Source organism: Brassica napus, unplaced genomic scaffold, assembly GCF_020379485.1.
Source record: "Brassica napus cultivar Da-Ae unplaced genomic scaffold, Da-Ae ScsIHWf_2276;HRSCAF=2934, whole genome shotgun sequence".
In the NCBI taxonomy this organism is placed as follows: domain Eukaryota; kingdom Viridiplantae; phylum Streptophyta; class Magnoliopsida; order Brassicales; family Brassicaceae; genus Brassica; species Brassica napus.
Window position 1 is genome coordinate 32,662 of NW_026015668.1, and position 20,943 is coordinate 53,604.

The window sequence follows — 20,943 nt, forward strand, 5'->3', positions numbered from 1 at the left end:
CGGACACGGGTTCGTCGGTATTCCGTCGGTATATTTAAAATATACCAAATGCCGATTCGCGAAAATTTTCAAGCGGTTTGGTTCTCCCGGGCTAATTGAAATTCCGACGGAACGTGTCCGTCAGTATTTTCCGACGGACACATTCCGTCGGTATTTTCCGACGGAATTCCGACGACTTAGTGTTTAGGGTGTTCTTTTCAAGTTTCTAAATGCAAAATCCAAACCTTTGATAATATATATAGTATTTGCATAAAGATTTAACAATAAAAATGTTTTATAACACGATTTTACACAACAATATTTTTTGTAGTGTAAGCTTATATAAATATGATTGTATAAGTACATAATGTTAAGATGAGATGTTATGAAAACAATGATATGCATACATAAATATTTTAATGAGTTGTTATATTTGAACGGTTGCGATCTAATACTATACTAAACACTTATTATGTGTTATTTTCATAGTTTTGGCATCTAAATTTATAGATTTTTATGATTGAAACTTTATAGAAAAACATGTCGTCGGTATTTTCCGACGAAATACCGACGACCTTTCCAATTTTCAATGAAACCCGTTGTCGTCGCTATGTCGTCGGTATATTGCGAGGGATTTCCGACGGACCATTAAAAAAAAAAAAAAAAAAAAAAACTAATCAGAATCTTCTGAATCTTCATCAAACTCCCCAACCTCGGCTTCCGGCTCTGAATGTACGACAGCATCATGTCCAAACACAGTCAAATTCTCAACGAGTTGAACATTTTCCAAATCTTCAACTGCCTGGGCGTTGCTGGTAGACTCTGGTTGCAATGGTTCATCATCATCAGAAGTTCCATCCACTCGTCCTCTTGGGTTGATTTGCGTTACAGTAACCCATGGATCGTCTCTGTACGTCACCCGAGGGTAACTGATGTAGCACACCTATACATATCAATTATACAAAGTATTAGTTCAATATATAACATTAATTAATTATATTGGTAAAAAATTATGAATATATTGACATACCTGATCAGCTTGCGAACCAAGAATGAAGGGATCATAATATTGAAGTTTCCGCCGCGAATGAACTGATGTAACACCAAACGCATCAATCTTCACTCCTCTATCTGGGGTGGTGTCATACCAATCACAATAGAATACTACACAACGCAATCCAACCATTCCAGGAAATTGGATTTCCAATATTTCTTTTATGTTGCCGTAGTAGACATCGTCACCAGAAGAAGATGAAACACCAGCATCATATGTTGTCTTAGAATGACCTTTCCTTGTGAATGCATATCCTCGCGTACAAAATTTAGGATATGATTTGACCACATAGTTTGGTCCCTGCACAAATTCGCGTATCCAATCATCGAACACAAGACCTCTGGCCAAACCATCATTCACCTATAAAAAAAACATATATGATTGCAAAATTAATTAGTTTATATATATTAAATTTAAACTAATCATTTGCATAGGGTAATAGGATATATGACTCACATAACTACGAAGCCACGCAGCAAATCCGTTATCTCTAAGTTGTCGAAGCTCATCTTCTGTTGCATGCCTGTGAGTCATACGCAACTCCGCCATATATACACTATATACAAAAATATTATCAATATGAAATAAATTTATTGAATATTAATCTAACAATAAATGAATAAATATTTTTACCTCTCATATTGTAGAACATCTTCACAGTTGGTGAGCAAATATGTTTGCAAATGAGCGTTCTCAGTGTCCGTAAGTCTCCGCTTCGTGAATTTTCCACTAAGTCGTCCTATTTCCTTGAACATGCTTGGGACAGTAACATGATATGTTGCTCTCTCCCCTCTATCATCATGCCGAGCAGGTCTTCGGTGTTTTGTTTGCACTTCTGGTGGAAAATAATTTTCAGCAAAGATTGCAGTTTCTTCATTGATCACCTGTGCCACTATAGATCCTTCCACCCTGCTTTGATTTTTGACCATCTTCTTCAGATGATGCATATAACGCTCAAAAATATACATCCATCTGTACTGCACAGGACCACCAAGTTCCAATTCTCTTGCGAGATGAATAGCAAGATGTTCCATTACATCAAAGAATGATGGAGGAAATATCTTCTCAAGGTTGCACATGCTGACTGGTGCGTTTGTCTTCAAATTATTAATACCCTCTTCAGTCAATACTCTGCTGCATAAGTCACGGAAAAAAACACTAATCCCTGCAATTGCTTCATGAACATTACGTGGCAATAATGCTGAAAAGGCAAACGGAAGGAGGCGCTGCATAATTACATGACAATCATGACTCTTCAAGCCAGTAAACTTTCCTTCGCTTCTATCAACGCAGTTCCCCAAATTTGATGCATATCCGTCAGGAAATTTCACTTTCTCTGTAATCCAATCAAAGAACTCTTCTTTTCTAGCACCATCTAGCCGATAAATGGGAAAAGGGGCCGTACCGTTCTCATCAACGTGAAGTTCAGAACGATCACAAATATCGACTAAATCCAACCTTGACTTCAAATTATCCTTCGTTTTACCTTGGATGTTAAGGACTGTGTTCATCAGATTATCGAAGAAGTTCTTCTCAATATGCATGACATCTAAATTATGCCGCAATAGATGACTCTCCCAATATGGTAGATCCCAGAAAATACTCTTTTTGTGCCAGTTATGTAGCTCTCCAACCGCATTGACTCGAATGTTTTCATGTCCACCTACATCTGGCGTCCTTTCTGCATCAAAATACCTAAACTGCTTCAACAAATCTTTCCCACTAACTTCCTCAGGTGGACCATCAAACACCTGCTTGTTCTTCGTAAACGAAGTCTTACTCCTGCGGTATGGATGATCAGGTGGTAGAAATCGTCTGTGACAGTCAAACCAACACGTTTTCCTTCCGTTCTTTAGTTGGAAAGCATCTGTGTCATCTTGACAATATGGACATGATAGCTTCCCATGTGTTGTCCATCCAGATAACATACCATATGCTGGAAAGTCACTTATTGTCCACATAAGTACTGCCCGCATCTGAAAGTTTTCTTTGCGCGAAACATCGTATGTCTCAAAACCATGCGCCCATAGTTGTTGCAACTCATATATTAGTGGTTGAAGAAACACATCTAGTGATCTTTTAGGATGATCTGGCCCGGGGACTAGAATTGAGAGAAACAAAAACTCTCGTCGCATGCACAAGCTCGGCCGTAAGTTGTACGGTGTCACAATAACTGGCCATAGAGAATACTGCCTTCCATGCTTTCCAAATGGGCTGAAACCATCAGTAGATAATCCAAGATAAACATTTCTTCTCTCTTCCGCAAATTCTGGATATGTTGACTGGAAATGTTTCCAAGCCTTTGCATCTGAAGGATGTCTAATCTCACCATTTGTGGAATGCTCTGCATGCCATCTCATTGCTTTTGCTGTGCGCTCACACTGATACAACCTCTTCAATCTTTCCGTCAAAGGCAAATACCACATTCTTTTGAATGGGATCGGAACTCTTCCCCTCGTCTCCTGATAACGAGGTTTCCCACAAAATTTGCATACATTCCGTGTCTCATCCGCTCTCCAGTAGATCATGCAGTTGTCAATACATACATCTATCACTTCATACGGTAGTTGAAGACCTGCAACAAGTTTCTGAACCTCGTAGTATGAACCCGGTGCAAGGTTATCCTCAGGTAGAATACCTTTGACAAAATCAGTAATCGCATCCATACATTCTTCAGCCAAATTATAGTCTGTCTTAATACCCATTAATCTAGTTGCAGATGATAAGACTGAATGACCATCTCTACAATTTTGATACAAAGGTTGTTTTCCTGCATCCAACATGTCAAAAAATCTCCTAGACTCGGGGTTTGGTTCTTCCCCTCTATAATGATCATGTACCATCTGCTCAGTACCTACACCATAATCTATATCCGTTCTAGATTCTTCTAACCTAATATCAGGCTGAGGTTCACTAACAGGCTGAGGTTCGCTAGTACTACCATATTCATAACCAGTTTCCCCATGAAGGTACCAAACTTTATAATTACGTGAAAACCCTTTCATATACAAATGAGTCCAAACATCAAATTCTTTTATAACCTTATTATTATTGCAAGAAGAGCAGGGACATCTTAACATACCACTTTTTGCATCCGGTTGCTGTTGAACAAGCCTCATGAATTCTCCAATCCCTTGAACGTATTCTTCCGTAAGCAAATTGGTGTTCGGATCCAAATGAGGTTTATCCATCCACGAACGATAATAAACTTCTGAAGACATGATTTTCACGGAATTGTTATGACTAAAGAGAATGAAGAGAGAATGAAGTGTGAATGAGTTGAATGAGGAGGGGTTGTATTTATAGGAAATTGCTTACGGACCTCCGACGACTTTCCGACGAAATTCCGACGGATGTAAAGAAGTCCGTCGGAATTCCGTCGGAATTGTCCAATCCCAAACGGCTATACAACGGTCATATGTATTTGTCGGCAACGGTCACATGGTTCGTCGGAATTCCGTCGGAAAATACCGACGGAATTCCGACGACTTTGCTGTTAATCGGAATGTCGTCGGAATTTCGTCGGAATATACCGACGAACTTCCGACGACTACAACGGTTACATTTTTTATCGGAATGTCGTCGAAAAGTCGTCGGAAAATTCCGACGAACCGTATGTCGTCGGAATTCCGTTGGAAATGGCCGACGGAATTCCGACGACTTCATTTTTTTGGATTTGGTCGGAAATTTGTCAGTATTCCGTCGCAAATGTCCGACGACCTTGGTGTCCGTCGGAAGATCCGTCGGAATTCGGTGTGTTTTCTTGTAGTGTCTTTCTCATTAAGTTTTATATGAAATTGTTTTGTCTTCTATGTAATAAGATTGTGATCTTTTTCACTGTCTGCTCATGTTTCATATATTTCATAATGTATCGAGTGGTGAGTCACCATAGAGTTCATATCTTTAACATATCTTTTATCTTTCTTAGAAATTGTTTTGTGCAACTTAAAAAAAAAAAAAAATTAAGAACCTCAACGAGGTTCTCCCATTGGAAGATAAAAAGTTTAATTAGTCTAATAAGAGTTCTTAACTTTACAAATCACCAAAAAAAACTACTAATTTATTCATGAGAACCCATTAGGATCTCTTACCAATGTACTTGTTCTTAGGATTAATTAAGTCTCAACAAATAAGATGAAATACGGCAATAATTTACGGCAGAAGAAAATCTAACCAGTAACCAGTTAGCAACATGAGCTACTTTTCCAGTTTCCACAATCTAGCGGGGCCGTACTTTTGTCGCCTCTAGACCCAATAAACCTAAAGATGACGTGGAGTTATTATTATGTTTATCATTTATCAACAAAAGTCATGCATATAATTTTCAATCTAAGAAAATTTTGTCCCAATAATGCTTCCAAGTTCCATCTCACCATGTCTAACAATATAAATAAAAGAAAGATTGTGTGGACATATCATATACAAATGTATACTCATAAGTTGTAACAATAGCTTACAATTTGAGCATATACGTAGAATGAGAATCGCACCAAACAAGGCGGTGCTACAATTTTTGATACCAGATTGTTTTTGTTTCCGTGACCACACAGCTGAATAGGTACACTATCGTAATGTTATTATATTAGAATGATCGATAAAAAGAGGACTTGGTACGGGATGTATTGTTTGTTATAATCAGGTTGGCCTCCACATTTACTAATTCAGAATCTCTCAACTAGCACTTGAAATAACTCTAAAAGTTATTTTGGCAAAAAATAACTCTAAAAGTGATGGCTATGTTTGGTTCACATTCTTTAACAAAAAAAAAAATGTTTGGTTCACATTGAAGAAATCTGCTTTCATTGGCCATGTTAACGTGTTGTATAATATCAGTCATTTTGTGGGCCAGATGATAAAATCACTTATGGATGCATTCTAATTATTATTATTTTGTTAAACTGTATGCATTCCAGCAAATTGGACTCGAAATGTATTGTTACAAACCGACATCGGTATATTATAAGCAAATCATATCATATAATTTGTTTCTTGATTATTGGTATATTATAAGAAAATTATAACGTCAGTCATACAAACAAAACCTTAATCTTAACCTGGGCATAATTCATATAAGATTTGTTTCTTGATTACTTTTGCATCTGCATGGAAATGGGTATATTATAAGTTCTTAAACAAACATATTCTTAATTAATATATAGATAACCGTAAGAACGAAATTAAACTGAGTTATATATTTTTCATTGACTAATATAAGGATTCACAAGGTAAAAGCACGTAGATCCTACGTAACACGGAACCAACGTTATAGCACATTAATCCACGTCCGTGTAAGCTAATTACTAATATTAACTACAACGTTAAGCCCATAATTATCGCTTCCTATTTAAAACTCAGCCACCGAGTCAACTCGCTACCAGCACTGATCAGTTTCCCAGTTCCGACCAACGTAACTTCCCATCCCGGAGGTACTGACGGTCAAAGGACGGCTCCGCCGAAGCATCCTCCGATCGTAAACAGAGCGTTTCTCAAGATCAGAAAGCGTACAGTACGCCGCGTGGATCTTCATGAACTCATCCCCCGAAGAAGAAGAGTTCGTCTGATCAAGTCCCGCCACGTCGGGATGGCAGATCCTGGCCAGTCGCCGGTAAGCCGATTTGATGTCCTGGGGGCTCGCGCCGTGAGGAACCTCAAGAATCTCGTAGAGCGAAGCGGTGGCCGTCGTCAAACGCCGCTGTAGCTGATGCAGTCTGGGAGAGTCCTCCGCGCAGGTGTAGGAGAAAGAGGCGGATGCGAGAGGAGGCGATATCCGAGTTGCGCGAGATGGCGGAGATACGGGGGAGAGAGGGGGAGAGAGGCGGATTGTATGAGCGAAAGAAGAAGAAGAAGAAAACATCTTTGCTATGGAAACGGCTGCGTTTTGCGTTTGCTGTTTTTGTTGGAGAGAGGGAAAGTCAGACTGAAGAAGTAGTGGAAGGATCTATTTATAGGGGAAGAAGCGATTAGTCAGCAATTGCTTGATTAATATTCAATTAGTGTTTTTAATTACAGTAGAGATTTGACCACGCGGTTTATTTGTCTATAAATTTTAAATTTTTAATGTTAATATAACATAAAATATCAATTTATAAATAATTAATTTTACTTTTATGTTATATTATATCATTTATTTTTTTGATATAATATTTGATAAATTCGAAAGAATTTTTTGTTTTAATATCATTAGTTTATATTTAATATACATTTTAGATAAGCCTATATTAATCTATTAGTAACTGTGTCTAAATCTTTATTAAAAGTTTAAATATTCTATATTAAATATTTTTTTAAAAAAAATCTGTTATTTTATATATCATATATTTGTTTATATATATCACCTGATTCAATTATTAAATTATTATTTGAAGAATAGGTAAATAACCTTAATTTCATATATATATGTTCATTAAAAAATGTTCATAAAATATGTATCACTTGAATATATAAATATATAAATTATTACCAATAAAATGATTCAATAAATTTTTGAAATTTTGAAACAATAATATATTTTCAATATTATTTTTGGTATTTATTATTATGTAAATAAGTATTTATTGTATGAATGTAAAATTAATGATTTCATGTTTAGATATAAATAAAAGTACTATGGATAGATTATGTGCATTACCCAAATGCAATTATTTTACTGGTATCGTGTAGAAAATATATAACCTCATTATATTGTTTGTATGTTGAAAATATTGGCAAAGTGGGTCACTTTCGAGTTTATAATTCGGGCTTTGGGCCGCGCGGAGTTTTAATTCGGCAAATGGGTCGCGTGTATTTGTGACCCTATGCGACTTGAGAGCAAAAGACGAAACGATCCTTGCTCCAGCTGCGGAATATCGGAGATGCCGCAGCTCTCTCGCACGTGAGAATTTCGGCGACTTTCTCGGTTTCCGAAAAACCCGGGTCATTAACTTCGTCGTCTTACCTGCACTGGGCGGTAAACGACCTTCTGGTAAATTCATTTACTGTGAAAGTCTGAGAGGACTATTCGTCTTTCGACCTAGATCCACCAGTGTTCCCTAACCTGTCGGAGCCGTTGGAGAATCTTCTCCGGCGATAATTAGACCCCAGACGACGCCTGCAGTGATGAAGAAGTCCAAGCTAAGTCAGACAACCGTTCGTCGTCGGGCCAGATCCTCTGGCGAGGAGCTCCCGGAGCGCCCTCATGCAAAACAGCAGCGCTATCCGGGTATGTGTTTCGTCCACCTCCGTTCATGTGGATTCCGTCTTTGCATGTCATCGGACAGATTCTTTAGTAATGATTAGTCGACACCGTTGTGTGTTCGAAGCAATTTATTTGAGTTATCGAGGCCATTTATTTGAGTTATCCATTTTTCTTCTATTTGTAGATTCTGGATCTGAGGACGGCCCCGATGGTGGTGAATCCTCAGGGGGACAATTCTCTGATGGGGTGCCCTCATCTGTGTTGCCCCGTAGACTGTTCGCATATGGTACGTACCCGACAAAGTTGCGAGTAAACATCTACTCAAAATCACACGTCATCGGTTTTGTTGCTGCTGCTCTAAAGGGGACGGATGTGATGGACACTTTGATGGCTTCCCAGTTTCGGGGGCTGTTTCAGCTTCCCGTTGTACGCTGCCAGAACTCTACGAAGCTCATCGGCTGCCTCCTCAGCCGACAGCTCGTTACGGCTCGCAGACACGAGTTCTGGTTCACCTTCGGGCCCGATCCACTACGTTTCTTGCTGGATGAATTCTGAGACGTTACAGGTTTGAACTGCGGAGCTTTCGATGTTCAGGATTCAGAAGCATCTGAATCTGTTCCTCCGACGATGTGGAACAAACTCTTTGATACGGCTGTCGGTAAGTTAACAGTCCTGAGTGTACTGCGCATGTTGGGAAATGAATATCTAGCTGTGGAGAAACGGCTCCCTTTGGCTCTGATCGCGTTGGTTGATGGTGTTCTCTGCCCCAGTAACAAAGATCTTAAACTAACGCCCAGGTACGTTGAGATGCTGTCAGACGTTGAGAGCTTTTTAGCGTATCCGTGGGGTCGAGAGTCGTTCTTGACGACCGTGCCGCGTTTCCTGCCTCCCCTTGTTGTCGCACCAGGTGAGAACCCACTGCATGTGATGCGTGATCGGCTATCGCAAAAGACAACAGTTTGCTATGGGTTTCCACTTGCTCTGCAGTTGTTCGTATTTGATGTTGTGCCTCTGCTATTTGAGAAAATTCCCGACGCAGGGAACACCGCCACTTTCATTGATTCCCCCGGAGCTTGCTCTTCGCCGTCCACTATTCTCACAGTCAACGAAATAGTTGCTGTCGAGGAAGACCCAGACGTAAGTTTGTTTTCCCTTTGTTTTTAATACAGCGGATGCAAAAATACAGTGAAGTTAAACGGTTACGGCTTTTGTGGTTAACGTGTCTTCCATTGCTTTTTGCCTGGCTGCAGCTCTCTGTCCACTTCACCGTGATTCCTGATGAGGAACGGCTGCTGTTGGTGGACCAGAATGAAGATAGGCAAGTTACTTCTTTGGTGCAGAAGTTGCTTTGTGGGGAAACATTCAAACCTGAGGACTTTCCAGGTGGTGACCAGTCGTTTTCCCCCAAGTTTAAGGTTCCAGACGCTGCCCAGGGGGAGGGAGCTTGTCCCACTCCCGTACGCCAGATAAATTTGCGACCGCGTAATACAACGCCCATTGAAGTTGAAGATATTTCTTCTTCTGGAAACAGCGGAGAAGAGAATCGTCAATGCTCAGAGAGGTGTACGCATGAAAATTTAAAACATTGGATATCCCAGCGGTTTGCGGGGATGGAGAACAATATTGAAGAGTTGTGGACACTGATTTGCAAGAGTTTGGGTCTGCCCGAGGGGAGCAAACACAACGCTAGGAAGAGGAAAGCGATGGATGATCCGCAGGTGCGTCACACTCCGTGTCCTGATGATAGTATTGTGGGTGAAACTGAGGGGCGAAACAGGAAGGGAAAAAAAAAGAAAACGGTTGGCACTCGGCAAGTTGGGAAAAAAACGTTGCCTCGGCGTCGAGGTGGAAAGGAGGTGACAAAGGTTGTAGAAGTTATTTTTTCGCATAATATACAAATTCGTGGTCATTTACTGTCCTGACACCTTTGCCGTTTTCCAGGAAGTGAGCAGGAAGAACCCACCCTCATCAGAGAGAGAAAGTGGTCACCAGAATGATGATGATCATGCAAAAGAAAACGAGTCTGACAATGCACGTTTTCCACCATCCGGCGGAAACAAAGGCGATCAGGTAATGTGATAGATAGTTTTATTGTTGTGTTATTGCTTAGACTTCTAACCCAGCGCTGGGGGGGGATGGTCAGCAGCAAGAAACACAATCGAATGCCCTCGTCCTGTTTGGAGATGTATTAGATGTTGAGCCTGAGTCCTATGTGTTACCAGCAGAGGTTCGTTTGCATCTTAATTAGTTGTGTAGTGTTTGGCTAAGTAGTGGTAATAACAATAGTTGTGAATATTTGCGGATTCCTTCTACCTTCCAGCATGCGGTAACCTCCCCGGGGGCATGGCAGAAAAGAAACCCAACGTACCGGTATGAGCAAGGCTCCCCAGTCGCATGGGAGAAAACAAAGCCGAACTGTTACAGTTCGGTTGGTAGTGTACGCTCCTTTCATCCTTCATGGGATGGAAACCCCTCCTCGAAATCTAAGGTTGCATCCACCGGAATTGAAACGTGTCCGCTACTGATTATATCATAGACAGTAGTTATATCTGTCACATTAAGTTTGGTCTGTTATTGTTGTACATTACTTGAAGTGCGTTATTAACGGATCTGATGCAGGAAAGAAGTGCTCCAGAAGGTGGGGAGGGCCATCAAAAATGGGTAGGTGCTCCACCGGTGGGCTATGAGTCCGGTCAAACATCAAATCAGAATGATGGAGAGGGGCTTGAACAAGTCTCTGCTCCTATGGGGTTTGTTTAGGCACTTGTGAAGGAGATCAACTCTGAAATCCGGGGGGGCGGACGAGGTAGTTATATCTTAGGCAATGGTTTAGGTCTGTTGTTGTTCGACAATTCTCAATTACCGCGTAATTAACTGATTTGAAATTGCAGGAAATAAGGGCAACGAGGGGTGGGGAGGGTGCACAGCCAAAAGAAAACGAGTCGGTAGCTGCCCGCATGACACCAACGGCCGGGATTGACTTTGCGCAGGTGATGTGCATTTTATTATTGGTGTACACATTCACATTTTATTTTGGGTGTACACCTGTTGACATAGGTTACTGACTCCATCTAGAAAACGGGTGCCGACAACGGTGGTGAGTCCGGTCAAACATCAAATCAGAATGATGGAGAGAGGCTTGAACAAGTCTCTGCTCCTATGGGGTTTGTTGAGGCACTTGTGAAGGAGATCAACTCTGAAATCCCGGGGGCGGACGAGGTAGTTATATCTTAGGCAATGGTTTAGGTCTGTTGTTGTTCGACAATTCTCAGAGAGCGTAATTAACTGATTTGAAATTTCAGGAAATAAGGGCAACGAGGGGTGGGGAGGGTGCACAGCCAAAAGAAAACAAGTCCGTGGCTGCCCGCATGACACCAACGGCGGGGATTGGCTTTGCGCAGGTGGTGTGCATTTTATTATTGGTGTACACATGTACATTTTATTTTTGGTGTACACCTGTTGACATAGGTTACTGACTCCATCTAGAAAACGGGTGGCGACAACGGTGGTGAGTTCGTTGAGGAGGATCCTGACGGTGGTGAAGAAGCGAGGACGGCAGACAAACAGCCCCAATCTGTTGACTCCGTTGAAACATCAAATATGGAGTTTCCAAAGCCTGTGGAGGCGGTTGGAAAAGTTGCTCCTCCCAAGGCGGGTGGTGAGGCAAGTGTTAAGGAGATCAACGCTGAATTACAGGGGACGGAGGACGAAGAGAGATATGACAGTTGTAAAGACGACATGTCCACTGATAGCCAGATACAAGAGAACCCACGTGATCTGTGTGGTGAAACGGATGCGGACTCTGAAGATGTGGGCAGTGGTGGTAAACGGCATCGCATGAGATCCAGCAAGATTTCTGGAGTGTACACGCCTGACCCAAGGGTGAAAAAGTTGTTTAAGAGCGAGGAGAAGGTTGAGTATAAGCCCATTGCCAAAACGAATCGAACACAGTTTAAGAAGTTTGCCAAATTTTGAGGGAAAACCCCGAGCAGTAAGTTTCTAACTCTTTTTAAGGTTATATACATACACTCGTGCATAAGTTCCTGATTGTTGGTTAAATTTGCAGGATGTGGGATATCGCTACCGGTCACTCTGTGTGTAATCACTTCTTCCTTGAAATTGCTGAACCGGGGAAATGGATGTCTGACGAGGTACTATTAAGCTCTGCATCGTCGTCACATTATACCTTTGACAGTCACCTTATGTAACTAATATTTGTTACATATTTTTTTGGGACAGCACATGCATGTGATAATGAACATGTTGTGGAGGCGTCGCGGGATTTATCTACAGAAGGAGAGGATGGTGATCTTGGATCAGTACTTTATAAAAACCATTCAGTCAAACTGGAGTGCCTTTAGCGCAGACAATGATAAGCTGCAGTTCGAATGGGGGAAAAACGTAGCACAGTATGTGACAGGAAAGAGCAAGGGGCAGAAAATGAAGTTGGGACTTGGCCGCGATGTCGACACCGTGTACACCCCGATGAATTGGGGTGGAGATCACTGGGTTGGTCTCTGCATTAAGCTGACTGAAGGTCATGTGACGGTATTTGATTCCTATGTTCCTCATACTGAGATCGAGGTTGCGGAAGGACATATGTGTTCGGTTGTACAGTCGTTGCCTTATATATTAGAAAAATATGCGGGGCATAAATGCTATAAGGTGAAGGAAGGTCTTCGAATTTACTCTTGGAGCCGCGCAGAAGGCATTTATCACAACAAAAGGGGTGGCGACTGTGGGCCATGTGCTGCCAAGTTCATAGAGATGCATGCTGCCGGCTTAACGGAGGAAATGAGTCGGATTACCGACAAAGATGTTGACAGATTTCGAGAGCAGTATGCAATGGACTGCTATGAAGAATTCGTGGGCGATGCTAAAGTAAACAATGAGTAAACTTGAAGTTGTTTTCTTTGTCAGAATGTTGTTCGAACCCAATGGTACTTATGTTTGTGTGAACGAAATGGAACTTAATGGTATATTTATGGTGTGTTTGTGTGATTATGCGTTTATGATCATCGAGAAACAAAAAAGTTTATCGGTATTGACTTTGGTATTTCTAGATATGTACACCTGAGTTAAAACGCTGCACACCAACTACATGTGTTGACTTTGGTAGACCTTGTAACCCTCGTACACCGTTGTTGTAATGTTGTTGTAACTACGTGAAGGTATACATCATTGAACAACATGATTGCGAATGTTATTGTGTTATAATTAGAACTATTTGTGATGTTTGATTGTATTATATAAAGTCACATCATTGAACAAAATGAACTACATGTATTGTCGGTGGTAGACCTTGTAACGTTTGGTGTACAATATAAAGTGAAACGTTTTGTTTGGTCTTTAAAAATCGTACACCATTGGCGTAATGATGCACACCAAGTCTGACATTTCACATCAACCATATGTATTGACTTTCATAGACCTTGTAACGGTTGTTGTATTATATTATGTAAAACGCATTGTTTGGTTTATAAGTCGTCTACACCGTTGTTTTAATGTTGTATACCGAGTCTTATCTTTTCATGATAACTGTATGAGTAAAGAAACGATAAATCGATGTTGGAGTTTGTCTCCTAGCTTTGATGGTATACGTCACTTTCCAAAATAACAGCTAATGTTATACTCGACAACGGAATTAGAACAATGCTTAATGTGGTAAATGCATTACAACAAATAATAATTACTGCCAACTGTCGAAGGGCGGAAAACTCGTGGCGCAACGAAAATCCCGGAGGAAAAGACCAACCTCTTTTATCCAGAAGCATCGGTTACACATGTCTTCAGTCTTGCTTAACTCCATCTGCCACAGATCCCAATCGAAATCCAACGTAGGTGCACAGGGGCAATTATAAAACAAAGGTCGATCTGTTGACATGAACATGAACTTCTTTGTTAAGAACCCCTCGTTAACGACCGGCACCCACGGGGCATCATCCATTCTAACAAGCCATCCAATTGTACCAACTGCTTCTCTCGTAAAACTAGCGAAGTATTCCTCATCATCCCAGTAGAGTTTGCGAGTCATTGCATAGGTATACAACGCTCGTTCGTATCCAGCATCCGCTGCTCTCTTCATCAAAGCAAGACCTTCTTCGTGGCGTTGTAGGGCGTAGAAATACTCAACACCCTTGATGTAAAGAGTACTTGGGTTTCCGACATCGTAGCATCTTCTCAACAACGTATCACGCAAGCCTGTCCACCAAGGGTATTTATACAGATCAAACGAAGAATAGACGTCAGGCGTGTCTGCCAGCGCACGCATTGACTTACAAGTAGATCTGAGTCTATACAGATCTTGAAAGGATTTTTTGCGACGCAGGAGACAATCAATTGTTGGATTTCTGAAGGGAGATCTAGAAAAGTCATCTCTGCCATTATAGCCAGATTGTGTTTTCAGCGTTGTGCAAATGATGTCCAAAATTCAGTAATTATAGTGAGCGGACGGCGGCAAGCGAAGGGTTGTCTATTTACGATGGTCACGCCCGTATAAGTCATTATATCGAGGAGACGCATTGAACCTATACCGAGATAAACGAAATAATGGATTTTTTATTGACCCTTTAAAAATGATTTGACAGTGTTAGGTTTCAAATGTAGGTGGGACAATAAATTCTCGTATTAACCTCACACGTTTTCTCTACAAACCTGTCTATTAAATTACTATAATCCCTCTCATACCAACCATAAAACAGACCACAAAAAAACTCCAACAAGTGACCCCAATAGTATGGAAGCTCACGTACTCCCAAATCTTCCCCAGGAAATTGTGTGCAAAATCATTGAGCTTGTCGGAGAGGAATCATTTTACAATCTTGGCCCTTTTCTGCGGGCTGGAAAACGCGGTTACGCCCTCGCACACGAGCCCTCAGTCTTGAAGAAGTGCGATGTTAGTGAAATGGAGGACGGGTTCGTCACATGTCAAATACGCCAAGGTTGTCAGTTCCGGGAGTTTCATCTCAAATGTGTCAGTGCTGGCAACAGAAAGGCAATCTACTATGAAGGTCTCCTTACAGCACCGAGCATAGGACTTGAGGAGAGTATTAAAATATTGGAACCAAATGTCCCAATGCATGGATTCTCAACCCTAGCTGTCGCCATATTCAATGTTTGTCTTGGCAACGACAAGGAAGCGAGCAAAGTGTTTCAGCTGTTCGCAGCATATCACCATGACCTTCGATCGGATGATACTTGTGAAATGGGAGAATCCATAGAGAACCAATTGAAAGCCTTTGGAGCGGAAGACCTGAACTGCAACAAATATGGGGAATCTTTCAAGTTCCCGGATGATGGCGTTATCAAGACACCCAGGTGCGTGTATGGCCATGATTACGCAGACAACTTAGAAGGTGATTGCAAAAACTGCAGGCTATTTTGGATTTGCGTCAACATTGCAAACATCCTTTAAATATTATTGACAGGGAAATCTCTCTGGTTTTCTCCTATGTCATTTATGTTTTAACATCTGCTGTTTCCTCCCAAATGTAGTTCCTCGATCCCAATACTACATATAATTTCTGTTGGAACAATACCTTTGCAAATTTAAAAACTAATTCATAACTAATTCATAGGTTATAACACGTTTACAGCAGATGTTGAGATACCAAAATACAAGCTTGCAGGACAAATTAAACATCTCTTCACATATTTAGAAACCCGTTAATGATGTCTTCCTCTATTTCTGCATTTTTGCCCAAATCACTCTGGAGGTGCGAGATGGTCTTCTTCAATTCCATGATAGTCCGCTTTTGTTCAGAAATTTCGTCTCTAGCTTCAATCAGAGCTTGCTTTTGCCATCCGAAAGGTTCTTCCTCATCGATCCATTGGAAAAACCCACAATCAAGTGGACTCTACAAGATAAACGAAATGAAAACCCCTTCGATAAATAACAACACAATACTACTATTCTACCTTCCAGCGTTCACACCCGTAGAACCTCCGACCAGGATTTTTGTCTGTCCAAGATTTACATTTCTTCGCCGGCAACGCACAGAAACAACGCACATCGGTTTCATTACCCTTTCCCTTTCCCTTTCCCTTATAGCTCGATCTGCCACCGAATTCCATATCTCTTCCCAGTTGGAGAACAATAATGAACACCAAAAAAGGACTGAAATCGAATTGGAGAAAAGAATTTTGGGAAAAAATGTAAATGGGTCGGGTTTAGGGTTTGGACTGGGCCGGATTTTTGGGCAACCCGGACCGAAATTTGAATTTACTTTAATTTAAATTTTGAAATAAAGTGCACAGTGACGAGCACTTTCTCCAACTTCGACCTAATAATATCTCCCTTTCTCCTTTCTCCAACTTCGACCTAATAACATCTCCCTTTCTCCTTTACCAGCAAAATTCCCTCGATGTCGACTTCCAGCAGCTCGGATGGTGCCTCGTATGTGGACATGCTTTACGCTGTGAACGACTCCAACTTTGGAATCCCGGATCGTTGTCCTTGCGGAAGCGCAATTATCATTCAGATCTCTACAGAAGCGGCAGCCATTCCGAAGAAATACTTTGTATGCAAAGATTTCAAGGTGAGTTGTAATCTTTTATGTAATTGTTGGCTTTGCTTCCAAAGATTTAAAGGTAAGTTGTAATCCTATTTCCAGAATGACGGGTTGCACAGAAAGCAAGAATGGACCGCCGCTATCGAAGACGAAACCCGACGTTTGAAGAAAACAGTTGACGACCACGAATCCAGGATACGTAGCTTAGGTCGTGTTGAATATCGGATCGATCGAATTGACGAAGATGCCCAAAAAAACGACGGTGAGATTGCAAACCTTGGTTATCAGATCCACGAGATGGAGAAAGTCTTGAAGAAAAACACTGAGGAGATTGCATTACTCAAGGAAATTATTGAGAAACTTTAATATAATATATTGTTGCATCTATTTTGTAGTATCTATTCCGGCAGACATATGGTGTGCAACTTTTATATATGGTGTGCAAGTTTTTTATTGACGTAATTGTATCCAACGTTTCAATTGACATAATAGTATCCTACATTTCAATTGACATAATAGTATTCTCTTCGAAAGATTAGAAATATTTGTTGGTGTGCAACAATTTAACAACGGTGTACGTAGGATAGAGTAGTGTGCATGAAGATTACCACCATCCAACAAGTCTTAACGCCACGTTTCAAAGTTTGGATGACCGGTGGATGCCTTGAAGTCGCGTAGAAAAAGACCAACCTCTTTTATCCAGAAGCACCGGTTACACATGTCTTCAGCCTTCCTATTGTCGATGTCCCATAATGCCCAATGTCCCTCCAATAGAGGAGAACAAGGACAGCTGTAAAATATCGGTGCGACTGTTGATATAAAGACGTGCCTCCTTATGTGGAAGTAGTCGTTATGGTCCCAATTCCACAATCCAGCCGAGGATCTTACCAGCAGTCCGATCTTAGCGACGTAGTCTCTTGAAAATCCCCTGAAGTGGTCGCCATCATCATCCCATAATTTGCTTGTCATGGCGTAGGTATACGGGCTCGCTCGAATCCAGCATCAGCTGCTCTCTTCATCAAATCAAGACCCTCAACGTACATATTTCGCCTGTAAAAATACTCAACGCCCTTGATGTAAAGTGTACTTGGGTTTCCACGGGTATTTAAACAATAGGTAACGAAGCCTAAACCCGTTAAGTCTCCACGGGTATTTAAACAAATCGAACGAAGCGTAAACGTCTTCATCGTCTGCACCAACGAACGCATAGCCTTGCAAGTAGCGCGTAGTCTGAAAAGATCTTCGAAGGAGTTATGTGCCACGAGTTTAACGACTAACCCCTGGACCTCAGGGGGGAGGCTGAGTATAGGGAATTGTTCCATTTTTAGGAGATTTCTGTTTATACGTTACGACAAGAATGTGTCACCGCTTCCAAAAATCGAATAGGGTCAACCCAATTTATAATCGAGGTTTGCATAACAAACAGAGATGAAATGATGTGACTAGCGAAGGAGTATCATAGGGACGAAACGAAATGATGCAAGATATACTTAACCGTTTAACGGGTATGAGGACAGTTAACCGTTTAACGGGTATGACAATTGTTTACACCAACTTTCATTCTTCGATACCACTTACATTGGGCCGAATGATGCGTCAGTCTTACAACAGAAAAGTACAGATACATTATTGTTGGCTAAAACTGTGTTTCCGTTTGACTTTCGTATTAAAGTCTATCCATGTATACCACGTACTATAAATAACTAAACGTGTACAACTTATTCTAAAGGGTGTACAACTCACTGTGTAGCTAAATTGCAGACACTATTTTTTTTGTTTATATATTATATTTATTCCAGTATATGGTTAATTTTGATAGAGGTACGTTATGATCGGATATTAGCGGCAGGTGCACGGGTTTATGATTGAAATCTATGTAGGTATACCCATCTCGGTAATATGGTTAATTATGATTGATTTTAAAATCTTTAGTTAATTATGTTTTCTTTTAAAATCTATGCAGGCATACCCATCTCGGTAATATGTAATACATAAATTTAGTTCATATTATCAAAGGTGTACATTTTTTGTTGTTAAAGTGTAGAACATATTGTAGCACACATATAAATCTAATACATAAATTAAGTTGATATAAATCTAATACATATAAATCTATTGCCATATTTCTGATCACTTGGATTCTCGACTTGACTCGGACTCGCTCCTGTGATGTTCCTCAAGGTACTCCTTATAGTCTTCAAGATCAACCTTACTATCGGATTCCTCATCGCTCCCTCCGACCCCCTGCGGAACAGACCCGTCACTGTCGTTAAAAGCATCATTGTCATCCGCCTGGCCGGGATCTTCTTCCTCTCCGTCTAAGTTCTGAAGGAAATCTTCTCCGGTTCGGGCTTTCTTCTTCGTCCGGTTCCCCGATTCGTCAGATTCGGTTGTAGAGCAATCGGTATCACCCGACGTCTCACATTCTCCGCTTCGGGATTTCTCTTTCGACCGGTTCCCTGATTCATCAGATTCATCACCCTCTTCAACATCTAAAGCTGCCTGCATTATGTCGTCAATGGTTGAGAACACGTGAACCCCAAGCTCTGCCCGTATCTCCTCGCGTAAACCATCTCGATACATCATTACCAAGGTCTCCTGTTGGTGTATTTCAAGGAGTCCGGATTTTAGGAACAATGTATTGTATTCTCTAACTGTAGAATCTCCTTGCTTCATTTTAAGGTTGTGTGTTCATAAACAACCGAACCATTCGTTCTATTTATATGTTTGTGGGAAATAAGTTAAACATAGTTAGGCACCGTTTCGTGTTATACAACCGTTGTATATTGGATCCCACATACATTACAAATCACCCACCGTAAATGACACAATTGTTCCGATAAACGACCCCACATACATTACAAAAGATATTATATAACATTACATCAAATTGAAGATAAGATTCGATCAGCGACCCCTCATCAGTAAATTCTTAAGCTCTTGGATATCCTTACGCATTTCCTCAACCTCAAATTGCAGCCTACGGTGGAGCGAGACCTCCTCGCGAAATTTACTTTTCATCACATCAACCTCTTCCTCGATTGCGTCATGGCAGGCACGTCGGATGTGCAAACCATCGTCCTAGAAGGAAAATAATATTTATGTGATTGATTACCGTTTAATAATTTCGAACTATTGATTAGCGTAACAACCATTCTAACCTCAAAAACTTTGCATACATAGTAGTTTCTTCCTCTCTCGTCAGTTTCGACCGTTATAGCACCACCGCACGTACATTTCTTAGGAATGCAGTAGTTGGCATACATGCAAGGAAAGAGCCAGTCAGCATCCCGTTTGTGCTGCTTCATCTCCGCATAGTAAGGATCCGCCATATCCGTCATTTTACCAATCGGTCATTTAGTTTGTGGATATTTAAAATATTTTGAGAAAGTTGCGAGTAGAGTGCGAGGGAGGCACAGCTCCTTAAATAGGAATTAATTCTAACCGTTATAATCTGTTCCAACCCATATACAACGGCTATATTCGTTTAAAATGACTAACAACGGCTATATTGACAAGTATATTGACTTTTACAATTTAGTTACAACGCAATCTTTCCAATGAAAATACATTTAATCATTATATACGCTAAAAATCTTACTTTCCATTTATCATTGTACACCGGTGCTTTAATCAACCCCGGTTGCTGGATTAAGTTTTGGGCCTAACTTAATTTGGGAGTTAAACACGTATGGCCCAAAGATTATGTTTTCGTTGCGTTGGTGGTCCCTTCATCCACCTTTTTCATTAATGAGGAAGACAGACCGACTTGACGGGTGCGCTGCTCGAAATCCACTATATCCTCTCGGAAACTGTATTTGTTTCTCCTTCCTACTCATCTTCTAGATCCAATTTGAGAAAAAAAATTGAAACCCTAAAAATGTCGACTTCGTCATCTGCCTCCACCCATCGCAGCCGTCGTGAATACAGCACCACAAGTTCAGATTACCGCTCAAGTTCCTCACCTGAGCCGGCCGAGGAAGAACCTCGTTTCATGACATTTGAAGCGCGGCTACAAGCCAGTCGGATGTTCTTTATCGCCGGCCCACCCGTGCCAAACCCATGGTCTAATCGTCATTTAACTGAAGTAAGCTTCCGTAAGTATCAACAACTTTGCTTACGAGGGTTTTTAGTCCAGGGGATGTTAGTGTTAGATGATCCGGGATTTGCTGAGGCTCGCTCAATAGTAGAAAATGTTGGGTGGATGTACACTGTTTTGCATGTGC

At 41.0% G+C, this 20,943-nt stretch overlaps 1 protein-coding gene across 1 annotated transcript; it reads right to left on the reverse strand.

The window, feature by feature from the left end:
- Positions 1-6,201: 6,201 nt before the first annotated feature.
- On the reverse strand, positions 6,202-6,960 carry LOC106379980 (chaperone protein dnaJ 11, chloroplastic-like). The gene has a single exon (XM_013819817.3). It carries the CDS (start codon positions 6,885-6,887, stop codon positions 6,405-6,407), a length of 483 nt encoding a protein of 160 aa, XP_013675271.1. The 5' UTR covers positions 6,888-6,960; the 3' UTR covers positions 6,202-6,404.
- Between the last annotated feature and the right edge of the window lie 13,983 nt (positions 6,961-20,943).

Excerpts from the sequence above, each read along its gene's own strand:
- LOC106379980 (XM_013819817.3), bottom strand. The coding sequence starts at position 6,887 with ATGTTTTCTTCTTCTTCTTCTTTCGCTCATACAATCCGCCTCTCTCCC.